This window comes from Myxocyprinus asiaticus, chromosome 29, assembly GCF_019703515.2.
Source record: "Myxocyprinus asiaticus isolate MX2 ecotype Aquarium Trade chromosome 29, UBuf_Myxa_2, whole genome shotgun sequence".
In the NCBI taxonomy this organism is placed as follows: domain Eukaryota; kingdom Metazoa; phylum Chordata; class Actinopteri; order Cypriniformes; family Catostomidae; genus Myxocyprinus; species Myxocyprinus asiaticus.
Window position 1 is genome coordinate 23845760 of NC_059372.1, and position 22889 is coordinate 23868648.

The window sequence follows — 22889 nt, forward strand, 5'->3', positions numbered from 1 at the left end:
TTTTACTTTTGACTTAACATTTGAGAATATGGACCGACTAAAACTGTTATTTTATTTTATGCACATTAGTTGAAGAAAATGCTCTTTTTCAACAGCCAGGTTAGGAATGTCTACGCAATAATATAACGGTGCTGAATGGTTTCTGTATTTATTTTGCCCTCTTGTGGACTAAGAAAACAACGTCAATTTAAAAAATACATTTTCATGGTTCAGTCAGTACTGTTTATTTTTGTAATAAAGTTCAGCACTATTTTACTTTGCGTGTTATTTTTTCATTCAGTATCAATTAAAAAAAAAAAAAAAGGTCAATTAATCGGTTATCGGCAGGTACTGCCCAACTTAGTTATCGGTAAAATCCACTATTGGTGGACCTCTAGACTGGAATGTCAGAGAGAACATATTTCCAAGATAGAAATGCAATATTTTTTTTCTTAAAGCAAGCTTAAGCATTCTAGGAATAACAGATTATTTAAATGTTTATAAGGCTATGAAATAAAATTACAATATTTGTTTTAAATATATACAAAAAATACATGCATTAATTTGTAAGTTTTTAGAAATGTTATCTTAAATTGAAGTTCTCTTTATGCTGTTTAGAAAGAACATCCAAATCAATGCATAAAAATTCCCAAGATTCAGATGAAATGAAACTCATCAAGCAGACCGTTTTTGTCCAAGGGCAGACTACAAAACAGATTATTTTAGCCTTGATTTAAATGGTTTTGAAACCATTTTCATGCCTAAATGGACAATTTAGATTGAATACAACAAAACCAGTGATGACAACTGATATGGTTATCATAACATCTCTTTGTAAAATATTGCAACATGCAAGTATGTTAAGACAGTACATGCCTGAGGTGGTATGATTTTTGAAGTTAGCAAAGGCTTACCTAGTTTCTGGGTTATATCCTAGGATGTAGAAGAAAGAGTCGATTCGTGCTTTGAACTCCCTGGCAGCAAATATGTCAGAGAAGTGTAAAATGTTACATTTCCCCCTGCAAAGAAATAGAGCAAAATAATCAGTCTCATTTCAAGGTGAAAATACACTTTCAGATTTACTCTTATGTAGGACTGGTTAAAAATATAAATTTCCAGATGCATTGCATTCTTCGTTTGAATGAACTTGATATCGATTCTTAAATCCCAAGATTGACCCTATACTGAATGCGGCAACCCTCTACAAAGTGAGTAAATCACTTGCATATACAACCAAATTTCATGCTATGCGAGTAAAAATGTCTGTGATTAGCCACTGGCTCGTTTGACTCGTTCTGTGTGTTGTGTGTCCAAAGACGAGATCCACACGACCCATTTGTCATTGAATAATGTCTCTTTTAATACCCTGTTATTTACAGTCTGTTGTTAATTAAAAACAACAACAAAAAGAATACTTACAAATGGTACAAATTATGTAAACCTTAAACATGTAACAAAAATATCTATGCAATTTTTAAGATATGTATTGATGGAATGCACTGAATTTGAACAATTTTCAAAAGCTAAAATGTCACCAAAATGTACCTAGAAGGGTTACCTAGGAGATCAGAAGGTCCCTTTATAATTAACAGCATTAGCAGAGATATTTTGTATTTTATATGTAAGCAAAATCGACATTGTAATGGAAATATACCCATTTGAATCGATATCGAATCGAGCAATCTATATCAATACCAAGCCCTAAAAGGAAAGCATCTAACAAACACATCTGGGACATTGATATAAGGTTTGTTCCATTTATTTGGTTAAAAGATCAAAATGTTCTTGTATAGTTCCTCTAGATTTTGATGCCGTTCCCATCATGCCAAACAAAAGGTGGCATACACCACAACACAAGGCCTACTTGTTTTCCAACATTAATGCAGAGCGAGCAAACAAACCTTGACATTCCTTTCACAATCCCCCCTTTTCTGCACTTTACATTTCCAATGTCAAGGCCCATCAAAATAACAGGCATCTGTGTTGTTTGCATGTTACAAGGTGGTTCAATACCTTCATCATAAGATGAAAGGAACGTGAGGTTTGGTGTATGCATTACGACATGCTAGCGGAATTCACTGAGTTTATCTAAAGCCCTGTAATAAGTCAAATCAAAGGGCTCTCTGTGCAGAAGAAGTTGCAGCTAATTTGCCCTGAAATCAGTGGTTCAGAGCTGTGGCTTAATGTGCTGTTTCCAGATGGTTTCGGTTAAGAGGGAGGGAAAGAAAGGGGGGAGTAAGAGGGAGTGAGAGAGAGGGGAAAAATACATCACATGGGTAAAGACAGACTGAGGAGAGATCTGGTTTCTTGACAATGAGCATGCCTGTCTTCTTTTTCATGAGCCTCATCACAAAAAAAGCATAACTGCTTTCAGTAATGCTTAACATGCAGAACTGCTGTGAAATGGTAGGCTGTATTGAGGCGGCCACTCTTGTAGTGAACTGTGAGGATCAAAATGTCTGTTTACAGCTCTTAGAGATAGAGATACTTTGCCTGTAGCTGCCAAAGGTTTTAAAAAATGTATTTAAAGCATGGGGCACTCTATTATTAAGTATGTAAACCACATACTTCAGAAGGTAAGTTCATAAATTCTTGACCAAAGTTAAATTTTGTGTGTGTGTGTGTGTGTTACCTGAGGGCAGCAGCATGATAGGTGTCCACATAGTCTGAGATGAAGAGCTCTCTGCTCTTAACCACAGGATCAGTAATAACCAGCTCCCGACCAGAGTCTAGAGAGATGAATAGAAAGCAGGAACAGAGCGTGAGGCATCCAGACTCTAATAAAAACATGCACACACAATAAATGCAGGCAAGACACAAGAAACCAGACAGATTCACAGACACTCATAAGCTGATGAATATGACTATAGCTGATTTGCTAACAGTACAACAGCTCTTGGAATAAAGCATTTTTTGTCAATTCAGTGAAGAACTAAATGCAATTTGAAAAATCACATATGGCAGTAGAAACCTCCATACATGTCACTTTTTATTAAATAGAACCATATGTATCAATGTCTCAATGACAAACATTAGTCTCTTAAGAGACAAACATGTGAATGTAAACATGCCTGCTTCTCAGTAAACTTTAAAAGGTTAAATGTATTATCAAACAATCATGCTGTGAAGACTATGCCAATAGTTTGAGAAATTTTACTTTGCAATTGATGTTTTTTCTTTTCAAGTATTCAAGTAACCTAATTGTTTAACTGAAATACTTGATGCTGTTGTTAGATAGCAGAAAAACTTCAAGCTCTGTTTACATAATTAGTATCTTTGTTCTATTGTTGTTAATTTTTGTATTGCTTGTAATCAGTTGTTTTGTTCTCTCTTTTATTGCTGACTGTTTACCTGTCTTGAATAATTAATTGGACAAAATTAAAGCAATGTTTACTCATTGAGAAATATTTGAAGGCTACATGCCATTTAATTTATTAATATTTACATAAAGGTGTTTCTTCAAATTCGGCACTTTTAGCACTGTGGATATCTAGAAAGTCGCATTTCATAAGGCTGTCACAATTATGAAATTTGGCTGACAATTAATTGTCAAACAAATAATTGCAATTATGATAATTGTCTGCTTTAGGGATTTCCCGATTAATTGTCATATAAACTGCCATATTTCTTAAGGTGCAAGTGTGTTTTATACACCTTAAGTCTTATACGTATTTCACTTCAAATATATGAATCAAATAATAAAACAGGGATATGCGATTTATTTTTTTAGGCATTAAAACTATATGAATATAAAAATATTTCAAAATACTAAAAATATGCCTCTCTCTTGCCTTACATATATATTTACGTACATACTGAAAATACGCACAACACAACTTCACACCTACACTTCACATAATCGCATGCAAAACCTGTTTTGTTTGTTTTTGGTTTATTGTTTTGTTTGTCCTGTATTTATGTTGTTGTATTCCCATATTTTGTTCTAATTAAAAAAAAATAAAAAATTATAAATATAATATATGCCTCTTTTTGGTAAACTTAAGTTTTGGTCACTTTTACATTTACACTGTTGTTTTTGGAACTCATTAAAAATTATATATACATATTTTTTTATATAATATAAAACATATTTTATAATATTTACATTATATAATATTCTTTTATATTATATATTTCTGTCCTAATTTCTTCACTTTCACACATTATTTCAATGCACTTTGATTAAACTTTGATGATGCTGTAGCACTTTGCATTCACTATCAAAGTTTTTATTTGTTCGTTTATATTTTTGTGGGAGTTTGGCACGAGCCTCTGCTGAAAGTGTGCATTAGAGCGCTTGAGAAGCGCTTCACACGCTCTTCTGGACAGGAGCTGCTAGTTGCGGCTCAGTTACGCTCAGAGTTCAACTGAATGACCCACAAATGCTGTTGATGTCATTTATATGTTCACTTAAAATTCCCTTTTTTGGGCAATAAAATGTAATTGGAATTTGAAGTGCACAATAATCATCTGATCTTGATTATTTACTCTAACCGTGAGTAAATAATCACGATCAGACAGCTATTTAATAATCGTGACAGGCCTAGTTGCGTTAAAATGTTTTACACACTTTAAATATTGGTTTTTTATTGTCCACTAAGTCACCAAAATCACAAGAGCTTAAGTAGTCAAAAATTCCCATCACAGTGTAATGTTTACCTGATTTAAAATTATGTATTGTGTTTAATAGTATTTCCTGGTGGAAATGACATTTTAACATTTTTTAAATAAACTGCAGACTCCTTTGTCTTGCTAAATCTAATTTCATAATTAACATTTTATATATCCTAAACACACAAATAATATTTTCACACTTTGCGTAAATTGACAATTACAGCTTGATTGGAAATGATGTCCAATAAAAATACTCTGCTCATAAGTGGTATTTACCTTGAGTTTTCAAAAAAATCATTTGTCTTTTCACTGACACTTTTGTTGATTGGTAAACAAGTACACTAACTTTTGAAAACAAAATATAAGGGGCAAAATTGTTGGGTGTGGTGGAAATGATGCCATAACTCGGACAGTCATAACTTAAGAAATAGATAAAATCATATTTCACAATAATTTCAAAAGGCTAAAACACTCAAATCTATATTTAAAGGCATTTGAGAAGTACCAAAACTAAATGATGAAGGCCTGGTAAAAAGATTCCAATTTTGTTTTGAGACCTCCTCATAACAAAAATCACCCATATTGACCTTTATTTAAAAAAAAAAAAAAAAAAAAAGCATATTCGTAAGCATATTCAGTTTCACTGGTATTGGTACAGACTAAAATTTTGATATTGAGATATTGTCAGGTGGCATTAGCACCAGCAACAACGTCCTTGTCATATCAGCCTAGTCAGTGATGCAGCAGGTGGTGGCTGCTCCTCTCCAGCAGGCTGGCAGGAACGAAGGCCTTCTTAATGCTTTATTAGAGTATGGAGTGAATTAAAGTGCCAAAGCATTGGCCCAGCAAAGCCCCCAGCCTGTTATTGCTGCCTGATGTGTGTATCAAGCTCAGATTTGCTGCTGATAGTGGGGAGAATAAGAGCTCTGAGGGCACATTACACAAAAGGTTATTTGCACTTCACGGTGCCGATGTCGCTCTTGAGGGAGCGTTACCAAGGAAACAAGGGCAGAAGGGTGGTATTTTTTTCCTGAATCTCCATCTATTTGAGATGCTGTTCTCTATGAAAGTTTACAATCCAATAACCAAGGGTGTTTTCATAAATGATGTGTGGGGGGGGGGGTGAAGAGGGACACTTGTGTTTTTTTTTTTACAATTTGTGTATCACACACACACACACACCGTTCTCATTGTTGCGGTCCTGCACCAGGTGCTGGTAGACAGAGTCGGGTACCTCAGACTGGCGGTAGTACCATTTCACATTCATTAACAGATGGTCCCGTTTACTCTGGAAGAAAAAAAACAAACAGAAAAATAAATATTCGCTAAAATAAACAGACATCATTTGTTTAACAGCATTGCAAATGGGCCTCTTGGCAAACATTGGCTTGCACTGCAATTTGGTTTATAGTTCCACCCATCCTCTGCCAAAAGCCCTAGGTGGACCAAAGTCAATTAAAAAGGGATTGAAAGCACTTAATTCTTTAATAAAGTAAACAGCTTGGTGGCCATGTGTGGGAGAGAGGTGAGGAAACGTGGAGGGTAAAAATTTAAGCAACAGAAAATCTCTCCCCACAGAAAACACTCATTGTTCTAAAGGCATGATCAATACATGTCTAAACACAATGCCAGCTGCACATCTGTAAACAATGAGGCCAGCTTTGTCTAGCCAAACATCAGCCGCACTTTGAACTCTGCCACCCGCTGTCCAAACGGGGGACTGAATGCAGTGCCACTCGCTGCAGTACCCTAAAATTACCAGCAAGTGGCAGCACTGAGTCGCACAGACCTCCCATTGGCACTTCCGAGAGGGGCCAGAGAGAGGGAAGAAAAGGGCAAAACACTGTTTTTATTCCCTGACATGAAATATGTATTATTCCCTCACACAAACCCAACTGACCATGGCGACAATGCCCCCAGAGCAGTGGCCAGAAATCACAGTCATCTTTTGCATGACTACATATTACCACATTCCCCACAAAGGCTGAGCATGCCACTGTGCCAGCCCAGTGGAAACAAACTTCCTGGGTGGATCAGAGAGCCCATTCAGTTTATGCAGCTCTGGCTGCTCAAAGGGGGGCCAGATGGGGGTGAGCTCATTGTTGAAAAATTCTAAGACTTCTGCTACCTTTTCTGAGGTCAGTGGAAACTACTTAGAGAGCATAAATGAACACTGAGTTGTGTCTTTCCATACAAGAGAAACAAGAATTTACAAACAGAAAGTAATCTTTTCACTAACCACAATACTAAGTTGACGGCAAGAATCTTTGCTTTAAAGATGGTGAAAACAATCTAAAATCCGTGTGCCGCTGTTTCTACTTGTATGAAGGAGATACAGCCCATTCAAATGAGATTAAAAGGAGGCTCTCGGTTGGGCTGCCTATAACTGGGCCACTTCTGTGTCATCAGAGGTCTTGTCAGTCATTACACCGCAAATAGGGAGACAACCTGTACTCTGGGGTATTTCAGAGCTCTGACTGCCTCAGTTTAGTTGAGTTCACACATATCTTTGAGAAAGGCTGATGGAGACCTGAACCAGTGAGGGAGAGGCTCCCACCTTAATTTATCGTGTCAGAAATTAACACTAGCCCCTTAAAATACTAACACCAAGAAAAAGAAATCAATTAAATGGCATGGATGAGTTTAGGAGGAGTTTAAAAAATAACTATTCTGTCCAAACCAGAGAGTTGCTAGGCAGAATGTTAGCCACAATTCACTTTCATTGTAGGGAAAATGATGCAGTTAAAGTGAATGGTGACTGAGGCTAACATTCTGCCTAGCATCTCCGTTTGGGTTTGGAATAACATGAGGTTGAGTGAGTGATGACAGAACTTTCCTTTTGGGTGAGCTATCCTTTCAATACCCACCCCATTAAACGGAGATTCCAAGATATAGAAAATAACTAAAGGGCATGGAATAGTTTAAAAGGAGGTTAACACACAAATGCCACCAGACTTCACACATTTAACACACTTTTTAAACACAGACACGTGCTGTTAAGATAGGCAACTTCCCAAAAATGTCCCTATTTGCCAAGAAACACATAAAACTAAATGACCGTATGCAGCTGAATCCTATGACCTTTCCTTTTGCTGCTCTCGTGCTGGAAATGACTGTTTCATTATCAGACCATAATTATGTTTGCATGTTACACTGAGCAGATCACTGCGCAGAATCAAATTATCAAGATAAGCACTCTGAAGCAGAGAGGCAGCTGAACGGAGGCAGCAGCGAGGAGCCCATTACAATTACAATGCTGAATTGATTAGTGACATTCCACACAGCATTTCCTCCCCTCCCAGAGACTTGCCTCATCCGGTTGATCCCAGCACAGCTCAAACCTTCCTCTCCAAGCACAGCACATGACTGCATTAAGACTGCTGGAGGAGCCAACCAGGACACTTATAAACTGAAGCTTGGTCTGAAACTAAGATACTAAAAGGTAGATATTTTCCCAACAAAAAAAAAAAAAAAACGAGAGGAGAGGCATTCAAGAGAAGAACAGAGGGGGTGATGGTTTCTATTTTTACACAGAGAAAGGTAGGTCTATTACTAAAATCAGTTGACTTCAGCACCCCTTGTTGCATTATATGCCAATGGTGAAAAAAACAAAAACAAACAAACATTAAAACATGTTGTTTATCCAAAGTTGGAGTGCCTATAACTCTAGAAGTATTAATGATATCTTAATATTGTTACATCCCACTACCACCCCTGGAGTCGTGAGTTTGTATCTAGGGCATGCCGTGTGACTCCAGCCAGGTCTCCTAAGAAACCAAATTGGCCCGGTTGCTAGGGAGGGTAGAGTCACATGGGTAACCTCCTCGTGGTCGCTATAATGTGGTTCGCGCTCGGTGAGGCGCATGGTGAGTTGTGCGTGGATGCTGTGGAGAATAGTGTGAAGCCTCCACTCGCGCTACGTCTCCGCGGTAACGCGCTCAACAAGCCACGTGATAAGATGCGCGGATTAACAGCCTCAGATGTGGAGGCAACTGAGATTCATCCTCCGCCACCCGGATCGAGGCGAGTCACTACGCCACCACGAGCACATTGGGAATTGGGCATTCCAAATTGGGGAGAAAAAAAAATAGTGTTACATCCCAGATGAGCCCCCAAATTCAGTTACATCATCTTTTAGTCTAGGGGTGAGACGAGCACAGGGTTCCCACTCTTTTCAAGGCACAAATTTCCAGGACATATTATGTGCCACACGGCTGTAATATTTAAGCAAAAACTGCATGAGAGGTAATTAAAATTGTGGTTATTGGAGGGTTATTTTTTTCAAAATTCTGTATTCAACAATTTAAATAAATGTATTCATCAAAATGGTGTTTAATCAAATAATAAAAAAAAAATAAATTCTCAATATAACATTGCATTATTTATCAAATGAAGTGCTTTCTACAAAATCCTCACAGTACAATCTGAAACAACACGAGATATTTTTGTGCTGCACAACATCACAGATGTGAGATATTGTTTTAATACATTTTTATTTAATTGCATTAAACATGATTTTTTTTTTTTTTTACCATTTCACATGTCCATTTAAACTGAGCTTTTATTTTACTGTTTGTGTGTTTTTGACAGTAGTTTCTCACCTCCGGATAAGCAGTTTTCTACTTGTCCCAGTTTGATTATTAAACCCCATTAAAATAATTATATATTCTGCATGTGCTGCATGCTTCAGAGCGCTCTGCTCACCGTCATCAACTACACACATGCACACACCCAGAGCATGCGTGATGCTCATGAGGTGTTTTCTGCGTATGAGTGGCCGGCTTCACACATTCATTTTGAAGCAGGCAGCACATGTAAAGTTTATATATATTTTTTATTAAAATCGCAGACTTTTGCGGTTTAATAATCACACTTGGACATATTGTGATATTAAATTGATTAATTGTGCATTCAAATATTACTTTTCATCCCAAATATGTTAAATTCAGTGGCATTTTATAGCTAATGCCATTTTTATGACTGGATTCAGTGATTTCATCTGTTTACCATATCGCAGACATCATAGGGCCCTACAGTGTTGGAACAGAAAAAATTGCACTATAACAATACTTGTACAAAAACCTTGTCAGTGACACAATCAAACAGTTTTATTATACAAAAATATTTTCCAGGACAAATAATTATTTTCCAGGACATTTTGGTATTTTTCTCATTTTCCATGACTTTTCCATGACTGGAAAACTGCACTGCAAAATTCCAGGTATTCCAGGATTTCCAGGACACATGGGAACCCTGGAGCAACAGAATCAGGTATTGGTGTGATGTAAGACAACAGGGAAATCTCCTGTCTCCAGCCCCTGAGCTTCTGCAACAACTTTCGATGAAAATAAGTACTTTTTTATTTTAAATATGTGGCAGAATTCCAAACAACAAACAAAAGGAAGACTTCTCTAAAGGGGAAAGAAATATTTTCCTTGACTTTTTAACTAATCAAAAACCTTTGGATCCCCTAGATTTAGTCTCTCTCACAGACACGCTTTGTTTCTCTTGGCACAGTTTAAATCATGATCCAAATATGATATTGTCATGAATCAGTGTATTGAATCATGACAAATATATCCCAATATGCATCATAATGTGAGCTACTTGACAATACACAACCCTAGTTTCATTTATGCCAGAGGACACAAGCATGGCCTGAAGAGGGCAGAAGAGAGAAGAATAGGGGAAGAATGAATGAAGTAGGGTGAGAAACGGACAGAGCAGACAGCACTAATTACAGCACAGCCAGTGTAACAGTCCATTGAGAGTGCTACACGAGGCTGAAGCTGGACTTTAGGAGTCTGGATGGGACTACAGCTCCAGAAGGGGGAACAGAGCAGGGTGGGGTTTATTCCAGAGGTGTGTGGCTAATTCCATGAACACTCCAACAGCTTTCTACAGGGAGCAAGTGGGCTAATAATAACCTCATGTGTGGCACACATCAGAGAGAAAGAAGTGTAAGGAGTACTCATTAGCGATGTGAGAATTAAAGAGGCGCACGCAGAAGCAAGCTCTTGAGCAATGCCTGGACGAAGAACAGAGGTGGTAATGAGAAGAAAATTACATGAAGTGAATGCTTGCGCACACAGCATTTGTGTTAGCCACAGTTTATTACATGCTATTGCTGAAGGTACCAACATTAAGGTGGCTGTCTTGTGGTGAGCAGAACCTCCCACCACTGTGACCTGATGCACCATGCTGCTAGCTGACATTTTACAAAGCTAGCGCCATTGTCTGTTTAGTGTAATCATTAAACATGACTGCCTCTGCAGTGGCAATACAGCTCAACAGTGCCTGCCCACTTTTTCAGCCGTCTTGGTTTCCAAAAGTATTTTTTCCATAGGTATTTCATAGAATCCTTCATAAAAGAGGTGGATCATAACATTACAAACTTTGATTTGAAGCAAAATTTATTTTAAAAAAAAAAAATCAGACAAAAAGGTAAAGGTACAAAACTCTGCACTTAACGTCTTTCATGAGGGCATGAACTACAATCCCACTAAGCATTGTGAATGACAAATAAAAAATTATGGAAAAATATAAAACATTTTTTTTTTTTTAAAGTTGTTGATAACTACAGAAACAAAACATTAAGTTTATTGCAAAATACATGTACACAGATATATACAAAATCCAAATAGTTTGACAGTGTAGGGAGACCGACTTGATTGCATCATCCACAGTGCTCTGCAGAGCTCTTTTGGCGCGATTTGTTTGCTGCAATTCTCTGATTGGTGTAGCATTTCTCTTCAGCAACATGGGTAGGAATTCCACTATTAAAAATGATTAAAAAAAAAAATGATTTTGAAATAACGCAGACTGAGGGCTTCCACAGAAGAAAGTAAAGCCCGACCGATATGGGATTTTTGAGACCGATACCGATTTTAGAGGGGAAAAAATTCACTGATTACCGATATGGTGGCCGATATAGCAAATTTCTGAGCTGGAATGAAAACAGAACTTTTCTATGTGTATTGTGCACCGATTATGCACTATATGACTACGCAAAGGTACTCAGAAAGCTGCTTTCTTAAATATTTTTATCAAAGAATATTTGACATTATTATTATACATTGTCAACAAATTCTAGAAATTAACACTGAGAAAATAAAGAATAAATAAAAATACAATAAATAGCTAAATAAAAATCAGTACTGTATATTCAGTATCAGTCAGTTGCTGACCATTTAAATAAAGAATCAAAAAATACATAGCTAAATAAACATCAGTACTGTAAGTTTAGTATCAGTCAAATGCTGACTACTTTAATACTGCCAGTCAATTATTAGCAGGTTATAAAAGCTGCAGCGGTGTTACACCGTATTCTGCTATACAAGTTCAGGGGAAACTTTCAACGGTGGAAAACCAGATTTTTAAATATTACATTTTGTAAATGTAATCACTGGAATTGTTCGGTTGAAGGGGGTACCAAACTGCGAATCCTGAATAAAACAGTTTGGTGAGTACATGTTTACACATTAGCTTCCACTCAGTTGACAACAATGAAAGTAGCTACGTGGCTAGCTAGTTAGCTATAAGCTTGTCACAGAGAGCAAAAGATGGATGTTGTTTATTTACTTTCCAGCACTGCGTCTCACCAACTAGGTAACAACGTAGCGTGAAATCAACACTCAATAGACACAATCCACACCACACCGTTATCTGCTGAGCTGCAAAAAGATGCTCTAACAAACTACAGCTGGCTAACACAGCAAACAGATGTGATAAACATGAGTGACATGGTTGTTAGGGACAGGGTTAACGTTATATTAGTTATATTGAAAAGGGAAAATGATGGGGTCATTGTTTATTTACATTCCAGTATGTATTTCACAAACTAGTTAGCAACTTACCGTGAAGATATCGCTTAACTCCGACCTGTCTGCAGAACCACCGTCACCAGAACCACCATCAGCTCAGAGACAGCTCTGTAAACTGTGGAGTCGGAGCGCTCTCTGCTGGACAAACTACATTATGACACCAATTCTAAAGCATTGTTTTCTGCATTATATGTTCTGAAAAAAAGTTTTCATATCTGCGCATATCGTTAAACATATACGCCAATACGACATCTGTGAAAGGCTAATATCGTCCGATAATACCGGCAGACCGATAAATCGGTAAGGCACTAGAAACAAGTACCACTGATTAACAACCTCAGAGTGCAAGGTAGGTCTGCATTTAAAGGTTTATAAGATATTGTTAAAAGTAATCTCACCTATGAAGAAAATATGATTTTTACTTCCGGAATCAGACTGTTGGGCCCTATAGTGCTGGCAGGTCTTATCTGTTAATATGGGCAGTTTGACATGGTCACATGGCTTCCATATTAACAGGAAATGGTAAAAACCACAGACCAGGCCCTAGCTCTCTCTTCCCATATAACCAACCCACAGCTAAGCAAAGCCAGACCCTCTGGCTCTCCACCTAGTGCATTTCAGCAGGAAATGTGTGTTTATTTTCTAACATTTATGTTGTGCTTTTCTGACATGCAGCACCAGAACTCTCTCCAGTTTCATCCCGAGACTACCACCACGCCAAAGCTGAGGAGCTGAGGAAAAGCAGGACTTTTCACTTCCTGGAGAAGGTGGCAGTGGGAAATAATTTTTTAAACTTGCTGATGGAACGGAGTGAAGGCTTTGGCCCTGATCGTGTTGCAGAGAAGGAATGTGAAGAATTCGACCAGCTCAGTGCTGAAATTCAGAGCCAAGAGCACTGAGCTTAACTTGAGAGAACAATAGCTGGGTTTCCAGCCAACTATTTTTATGCACATTTTGAAACTGTGCATAAGACATCCTGAATGGAAACACTTGACATGTGAATAAACTGTCAAAATTTGCTTAAAATATAAAGCACTAGAAGGAGGTGGATTTTCTAGAGTTTCGCATTCGTTAAAATACGCTTTAAGGTAATGGAAACCGTTTATTCGCAAAACAATGACATGTTTTGGCCATTTGTGCACGTGTTACGAGTGTGCGATAGCTTGATGTGACTGGCCCAAAGAAAGGTCCCACCTTGGCACATAATTCTTCAAACATAGCCCCTGATATTCGGAAGTGTTTAACCCACAGCTGGTCCTTACAATCCCCCAAAACGGTTTTCAGCGCATACGCTTGCAGGTATGCAAAGGCTGGCGGCGTATGGGCATAGCAGCCATTTCAGCCCTCATTATTTCAGATATTACACTTATTCTGCTTCGTCTTCTGGCATCATTTAATAAAACAAGGTACATTTGCTCTAATTCTGCAAATAAAACTCTCCCCAAAGTAAGATCATTCAGCTGCTCAATCATGACAAGGTAAGATAAGATCATGCGCATGCATTGTTGGATGTATTTCCATCCACTACGGGTCCAATTTTAAGAAATGCACTTAATGTGAAACGTTTCAGTGGAAACCTAGCTACTGAAGCTTGTTTTGCCTGATGTGATTCTTGCTAATCTTCTCTTCAAACATGATATGATTATTGAGGAGCAGGCAGGAAGAGCTCACTATCGCACATGATGAATGTGCCTGAGACTGTTCCCGTCCAAGTGCTCACTCGCTCTCTCTTTAACTGCCTTTCAGACACAAACCAGACACTGCCCTCTCCACATACACAAGCACTTCCATCTGGACCTCGGCTCACAGCTGTATGTGCGTGTATGACAAAGAGGAAAAACACAGACCCTTAAACAGGCCTGTATATGAAAACGACCCATGTGAAAAAAGACATGTAGCCTTCACCACAAAGCATGCTTTTTTTTTTTTTTAATAAAGATATTTATAAACCTAACACAAACAGCTTTATTACACAGCTTTCTGGAATACTTTATTCTGATTGGCCAATAGCAGCATTCTGCGGTCAAATAATTTGTATAATGACCATAAGACCGTCATTGCCGTTGTCCTAGGCAACCAATTTCCTGCATAGTTGTACTAGCTTCACGTCATTTGTATCAGTCTGGGATCTCTTTATCACATAAAATAATTGGACTCAAATCAATATTTCAAGTCCATTTATATTTATTTATTGGGCAAGTAGCCATACAGTATTGCAGTGTACCTCAGTTTCTGTTTTGTTTTTTTGCCATAACCAACTGACTGTACATTATACTTTATGTAGAGCCACGTGACAGAGGCTCATCTAATGTGTCTCACCTCCAGTCATTCAGTTCGATCCTCCCTTTGGATGAAGCAGTTTTTTTTTTTTTTTGGGTGCATTTGTTCTGCCCTGCCACCGTCAGACTGAAACTAATAATGGTAAACAAGTGCTGATGACATGTTTCTCCCCTGCAAAGCCTGTGCACAGATTACTCCTCCGCCTGTCTACAAGAACAAATGGAGGCAAGAAGGGAGGGAGTCACAGCTGTGATGCCGGTACAGTCAGGACCTTTATGCTTCTAAACACCGGGCGCCTCTCTCTCTCCCTCTGCTGTTTAGATATTAAATCTCGACTCACTTTGAACAAAGTCAGCCCATCTGTCAGCCACACTCTATATTGGATTTAATGAGCATTAGGCTTTTCAAAGAGGGAGTTTTTTTTATTGTAACAAAACCAGAATAAAGCTGCACCCCCCACTTTGCGACAAATCCATTTACACAAGCTGTGTTCCAAAACCAAGTGAGCTGCCTAAAAACGCATTTTAAGGCATTATACATGAGCTCACGATGCAAAGATTTATTATGCTGCCTTCTAAGGGGCCATTCAAGCTGAAAGAGCTCTTGCGCTAAAAAAGCTAGATGCAGCACAACTCATAAATTAAGGTGGATGTCTAGAGATGTGCTTTGAAAAGTTCGTTATTTTTTTACCTGACACGGCACTCGTGTGAGACACTGAATAAACAGCTGGACACGGCACAAGGGTCAAAAACATCATGCATGTTTACATTAAAAAAAAGTGGAAAAAGAATGCAGCCGGAAACAGAAATGTGTTTGCTTTGAACAGCCCTTAAGATGCCTTGTTTTTGACAAATTCTGAGGCAGCATTTAAAGTATTGTTTGCATAGAAGGCAATCCCAGAATGCATTGCATGGTATCACTGGAAAAAATTCAGCCAAGATGGTGGATGAAGTGGAAAGGTATGTTGATTAAACATATTACATTACACAGCTTAAAGTATTATTTAAAAAAAGTCCTAATAATAATAATAATAAACTATTTTACCCAATATTATTGTGTTCTGTACTGCTTATGCTAATTAGAAGCATACAAATGTCAAGTGGTTTTAGAATCAATTGTGAGTCGCATCTCGTGCGGTTCTCATGACTAGTGCTATTGAGTTGATGCCTATGACGAGCATTTCCAGATCAGCCACTTATGAGGTTCCATTTCAGTTAAGATGCTGACCGAAGTATTCTTTGGCCTTTAGAATTTAGCTACCTATGTCGGCAGTAAACTGCATGGCAGCTCACTAGGCTTTGGGACAGAGCTTATATGTTCCTTGAGCCACCTAATTCATTTTGAACACAAATACATGTTGGAAGCTTGAAATCTGTAGACGTTAATCACACTTTCCTGTCTTTTTGGAGGTGACTCACGCTGTGACTGGTGTACAAATAATGCCAATTAAGATCTCCCTGCTAAAGCTGCATTAATTAAACCTGCTGCTCTGATCACACTCCAAATGCAGCAACACTTAAAACACTCGACTCTCTGCACTTCACAAATGCGTTCTTGACATGCACATCCACTGTGTTGTTGTTTCCACCATCGCCTCCTGATGTTTAGCAGCAATTACATCATCTTCTAGTGCAGGGGTATTCACATAAAGTTCCAAGAGGTCTGGTCTCTACATTTCCTTCCCAGCAAAGGTCCGGACAATAACTTACATGGTGTCATTAGCTATGAAATGACCTAAGGAATACTTAATACATTTTATGAAACCGTTATTATCAATTTCCAAGTTGGCAGCAATAGTACTGTAAAAGAAAAAAATCAAAGACAAAACGGTCTCTTCAAAATTACCCAAGGATTAGGACATTGGGGCCTTAGAGACAAAGCCAAAGCAATGGGGTTTCTCCTACCAAAAGATTAAATTATTTCAATTACTTTATCAATCGAGTGCACTTTGATATGAAAATTAAAAGAAAATCACTGTTTGTTTTGAATCTGAATGACAACAGTCCAGTATATGTGTTTGAGTATTTTTAGATACCTAAGGGGCATAGGAGGTCTTGTGACTAAGGAAAGATACTGTATGGGGGTTCAGGGGTATCCCCCGAGAGAAAATGTGGAAAATGTAAAAGTCTGAATGGACCGTTTTTATATTTTCCTTAGTGAAAATCTACCAACAACAATCTATTCTTGTTAAAAGACGCGTGGTCAGAAAAATCGGGCTGCACATGTTCAGTGCTCGAACACTCTGCTAATGACAAATTATCAGTGTTTGCGTCTGACCGAAGTATACTTTGGCTTTAGAAAGCGCTACCTATGTGGGCAGTAACTGAAAGGCAGCTCACTAGGCTTTGGGACAGATCTTAATTGTTCCTTGAGCCACCTTATTCATTTTGAACACGAATTTATGTTGGAAGCTAGAAATCTGTAGACATTACACTTTCCTGTCTTTTTGGAGGCAACTCATGCCGTGCGTACAAATAATGCTAATTAAGATCTCCCTGCTAAAGCTGCATTCATTAAACCTGCTGCTCTGATCACATTCCAAATGCAGCAACACTTAAAACACTCGACACTCTGCACTTCACATAATCTCCCTCTCCCTTCGTTCACCCTGATTCTTGATCTTGTAGGGTATTTCCTGTAGCTGGACATTGGGGGAAATCACGTCAGGTGGGTTTGGTATGAAGAGGTTGTGGCTATGATGTGTATCACAGCGTGTGTTGGGTTGCTAAACACAGCAGGTGTGCCTGGCTCATATTCTATCTCCACCCCCACCCAGAACTCAAACACTTCAGTAACTGACTGAAATGCTGGGGGCTGGACATGAAGAGGGGGTGTTTCCTAAAACATGATTGACAGCAGCCTCCAGGCAACAATGGAGGGAAAGACAGTGTGAATATTTAAAAGGGTTGTTATTGTATTGCTATGTCGGTTTTTCCTTCATGCTGACACTTATGATACGGCGCTATTGTTCGCATAATGTTGTCATAAGACACATTAAAAGGCGCCAAACCAACACTCTTTCACTATCATTAAAAACAACGTACTGTAAAAATTAGTATCAATATTTTATCTATAAGAAGCAATCTCTAAAACATATGAGCAGGCTTTTCCTTCTGTTGTGGTTGTTTTAAAGAAACAGACAAAAGCAGGAAATTAACAGCTCTAAAAACGACTATCGATAACATGCTAAATCAAAAAGCTGTACAGAACACAGACAAAAGCTTTAAATGATTGTTTCCTGCTCCAATGCTACAATCTACAGTGGCACAACAAAATAAATGATATTTTACCTGGAGTTTGTAGTCTGAATTGAATGTGATGAGATTGGATACTGCGAAATAATACCAAGACAATAAACAGACATCACGTCTTTCTATTGTGTTGGTCGCTGGCTGCAGGCAACAAAATAAATGTAGTGTCATTCGTGACTGAATGAGCCAGTTCTTTTAATGAACTGGTATAAAAAAATTAAAAATAAAAATAAATAAATAAAAAAAGACTCAAATAAGTTAATCAGGTTCAATTAGTTTAACAGATTACTTTTTGAATCCTTTGGAGTGGTTAATGAATTAACATCAGACTGACTGGATGTTTAAGAGTTTTGTTGTAATAGATGGTTAGGAAAAAAAAATGTAAAAATGGTTTTGCTTTATTATGTAGTTAGGACCAATGAAGGGGGACCACACTGAGCGTTTACATTCACAACCCTATACCAGTTATGTTTAATAAGCCGACAACATGTGTGGTCATGTACATACCTTAAACATCTTCGTCGTGGTATGGTCATAAATGGTTTAAGCAAAAAAACGATCAACACAGGTAGGTTTTTGCCCATTACTGGATTTTGTGTTGCATATAAACACCTTTACTGGCATTCTTGCCGACTTATCCAATGTGCGCAAGTGTTGTGACATCAAAAGCAGTGAGTAACTAGATGATTTCAAATGTCATGTAAACACTGTTCTCTTGCATTGTCAGAGTTTTTTTTTTTTTTTTTTTTTTTTTTTCGAGTACGATGATTTTGGTAGTTGTCAGCGCATTGGTGTCATGTAAATGCACTCACTGGTGCAAGTAATCATTTAGCAGTTCATTTAATGATCAGCTGCTTCATCTGGACTGTTACCGTTGCCATACCCATTTCAATCTCTACCAAAGTTTTAGATTTTACCTTCTTCTTTGTCTTAGGTAACATGTTATCTAAAAGCTGACTGTGCCGGACCTAAATGGCTGCTGACAGTGTAGATTTATGGACTGAAGCACTACGACTTAGAGGAAAATGCCTGTGAGCTCAGGGGACGCCAGATCTGTGTTCGTGACCTCGACGGTCACCGTCGTAGTATAGAGTTACTCCATAATTCTACAGCTCCCTGACACAAACTTGTCACACAGCTGGTGAGATAATGTACTACAAGAGCACAAGCCCTGGCGAACAGCCTTGCAGAAATGTGAAACATCTCCAAACATTTGAGCACAAAGGCAAAACATATGAGCCTGTGAGCTTATCTCATCCTGAATCTGTAGAGCGCGCAACAGCAGATCAGTCGCACAAGCACCAGGCTCGGTATAGCCTTGAGTCCCTGATCATGTCTCAGCACTTCCTGAATGAAAGCCGAGAGAGAAAGACAATGTGCTGCCTTGTTAGTGTGGCCTTATGACTGGGTCGTTTCACTCACCAGGGAGGGAGCAGCCATGCATTCATAGATAAACACAGACAGGATCATGGTGGGGTAAAAAAGGGGCAAATCACAGGCAATGCTAGCAGTACGGTGACTGGCATTAATATAGTCATAAAGAAGAAACAGTGCGTTTATGAGAATTGACAGAATATGGAGTGAGTGAAAGTGATGTGTGTGTGTGTGTGTGTGTGTGCTTAAATTTGAACAATGCATGGTTGGCTGGTTAACTCCAGCATTGAGGCTGCAGCATGGGCCGCTGAACAGTGCTGGGTGTGATGGAGCACGGTAATGGAAGACAGGAAATTAGAAGTCTTGGTTAAGCCACGGCTAATCGATCAGTGTGTTCGGGCTGGAGCGAGCCGAGCTGCTGCAGAGAAAGTGGCTCACGGTAAAAGACGCTGCGCAAAACTCTTCAGCAGTGTGCTTTGACACAATGGTCTTTGTTCTTTGGGCTTTTTTTTTTCTCGAGCTCTAATTGCATTGGTGACTCACTCGAGTCCTGATTACTTGATTGGGCTGATTAGAGTGTTCACCTTTCATTGGATAGTGTGCTTGTAACTTGGCACTTGTGAACTGAGTACAGTACAGGTTTTTGTTGTTTTTTACATAAGTGAAATTGTTTTGGTTTAATTCGATGCCAATGCCGTCTCATTCACTGACTCGGCTAACAGCAGCTGATGAGAATATTTACAAAGTCTCTAGATCTGTTCTGAGACCTAGTGAGCTGCCTACATAAAAAACATTTTAAGGTATCAGAGGCACACTCCCGACTTGAGGGCTACTCCAAAAGCTAAGCAGGAATATTATGTTGCCTTTTAGGATACCATATTTTGTGCACATTCTAAGGCAGCATCACAACATCCTTTGCAGATAAGGCAATCCCAGAAAACATCTCAATGAGATCACTGAAAAAATAAATTAATCCTAGATGCCCAATGAAATGTTGACTATTTGTTAAGATTATCAAAAATTACCAATAAAAATAGTTCAATTTAATCAAAACATTCTCTCTCTTACCTACTGATCACCTTAGAGGACAGAGAGGGATTTGTTTTTATACTTTCGCGCTCCCTCACATAAAGTTCAGCGCTACCTTGCAAAACATTTTGCATTCCCTCACAATTTTTGGGGGTTCCATAACCAGAAAATCAGAGGCCATTTTTTTGAACCATGATATTTCTGTTTGAAGTAAAACCATATTATATATACTGGAAAACCAAAACCATGGTAATGAAAATCAATCATTCATAAAACGTTTAACTATAGTATCACCATGGTTAATTTATGGTAAAAGTGAAAAAATATGGTTTCCATCAAGAAAACATGCCCTTACAAAAACTAGCCATGGTGTTACTACAGTAAAACTGTAGTAACCATGTTTTTTTTTTATTTATTTTTTTTATTAGTAAAGTATCACATAATTTAGCAACATGTTATCCTCAAACTCAATTGGAATCAGCTGAGTCAAGTCTGTCGTGCCGAGTGCTATTTGTGTGGCTCGCAAATCACTGTCTATGTAGACTGTTCCAAATCAGTCACTTATGAGGTTCCATTTCAGTCAGGATGCTACCAAAGGCAGCAGCTGCCTACGTAGGCAGTACACAGCCAAGCAGATTTCTAGGCATGAAACTACTGTTTAAAGCAAAGACAGAGATGCTGTTCCTTACAAGTCCTGACTAACTATCAATGCAACTCGGCAGTTAGTGGTCTTCACCATGTACACACTTCAGTGGAAGAAAAATCTCTACTCCCAGTCTCACTACGGATTTATCACAAACTCATTTTACCCAGCATCCCCTCACTGGGTTTTCCTTCAACCATCAACCTCTCCAAACATTTAGCTTCTAATATCTTGCGCATAAATGAGCCAAAGCATTAAAATGGCTGGCAAAAAGAGCAATCTACATACTGATCCAGATCACGCACCCTAAAACAGAATGGCAAACATTAAAAAATGTAGAAGACGCAGCAGTGTGAGGTCTTTACGAGTCAGAGAGCTTGTGTGTGTGTGGACAGACCGTAAACGAACCGGTCAGAGACATGCCAGCTGGAGCCCCGCCCTCTGGCTCAATGGCTGCTATGGTACCCGAAGTATTAATAACTGACTAGAGCTGGGCGATATATGGAATATTCTTGATGTAATCACGATGATAGAAAAGTACTTCATGTTCAAGCATTTGCACAAATCCAAACATAAGTAACCGCTACAAGGTATTATACAAATCTACAAAGGCGGCACAGTATAAGAGAAGAGGAGATGACAGCATTTCTACAGATGCGGAACATTGTAAACTGTCAAATACACTGCCATTTAAGTTTCAAAATAAAAGGTCCAGAGGAAGGTGAAGTAAATAGGACAGAAATGTATTATTTTGATATAAAACAAATTATAATTTGCTATTACATTAAAATAATAAACTTGGCTGGGTCCCAGAGTAATAATTTAGCATTTTGCAATATTCAACTGGGTTCCAAAAAATACCAGTAGTTCTTGCACACCTTGTTCATCCACAAAGTTTTAGTAAAAATATGTTAAGTTAAATAATGCTTTTTATTAAGCTAATATGTATCATTGGATATCACATAAATATAAAAGTGCATATCAATAAAAATTATTAAATGTCATTCTCCCTTGTGTTCATTTAGTGAAAAACTTGCCATCATTATTTTTAAATAGACTGTTAATCAATGCCTTTAAAATATTGAATCTACTTGGCTACAATGACTGTTAGGATAAAGTGATGGTTCCTGCGTTTATAAAAAAATAAGAGCCATTTCAGAGCAAATACATAATTAGCAAGATACACTCACTTAGCACTTTATTAGAAACACTATGGTTGTACTAAAGTCCCCAACATGGTCTTCTGCTGTTGTAGGCCATCTGCCTCAAGGTTCGACGTGTTGTGCATTCTGAGATGCTATTCTGCTCACTACAATTGTACAGAGTGGTTATCTGAGTTAACGTAGACTTTCTGTCAGCTCGAACCAGTCTGACCATTCTCTGTTTACCTTTCTCATCAACAAGGCCTTTCTGTCCACAGAACTGCCACTCACTGGTTGTTTTGTGTTTTTGGCATCATTCTATGTAAACTCTAGAGACTGTTGTGCGTGAAAATCCCAGGAGATCAGCAGTTACAGAAATACTCAAACCAGCCCGTCTGGCACCAACAATCATGCCACGGTCCAAATCGCTGAGATGAATTTTTTTCCCCATTCTGATGGTTGATGTTAACATTAACTGAAGCTCCTGACCCGCATCTGCATTATTTTATGCACTGCGGCCACATGATTGGCTGATTAGATAATCGCATGAATAAATGTACAAGTGTTCCTAATAAAGTGCTCAGTGAGTGTATATCAAATATCGTCAATAGACTGAAAAATAGAGATATGATTTTTGTAGTCATTTCACCCAGCCCTATCACTGATGAAAATTCATAGAAAGACATACATACAAGATGATGCAGTTGCAGGCAATATATATGAATTCACTATCAAATGCTGGTATAATTCCTTA

General features: G+C 38.3%; 1 protein-coding gene across 4 annotated transcripts in view; it reads right to left on the minus strand.

Moving 5' to 3' along the window:
• Nucleotides 1-22889, minus strand: part of rerea (arginine-glutamic acid dipeptide (RE) repeats a) — a 232275-nt gene that overhangs the window by 55621 nt on the left and 153765 nt on the right. For all 4 annotated transcript variants that reach the window (XM_051662993.1, XM_051662992.1, XM_051662994.1 and 1 more), the window contains exons 4-6: nucleotides 5776-5881; nucleotides 2612-2708; nucleotides 894-998 (exon numbers count right to left, since the gene is read on the minus strand). In XM_051662993.1, coding sequence (XP_051518953.1) covers nucleotides 894-998; nucleotides 2612-2708; nucleotides 5776-5881 — 308 coding nt within the window. The remainder of the gene's footprint in view (nucleotides 1-893; nucleotides 999-2611; nucleotides 2709-5775; nucleotides 5882-22889) is intronic.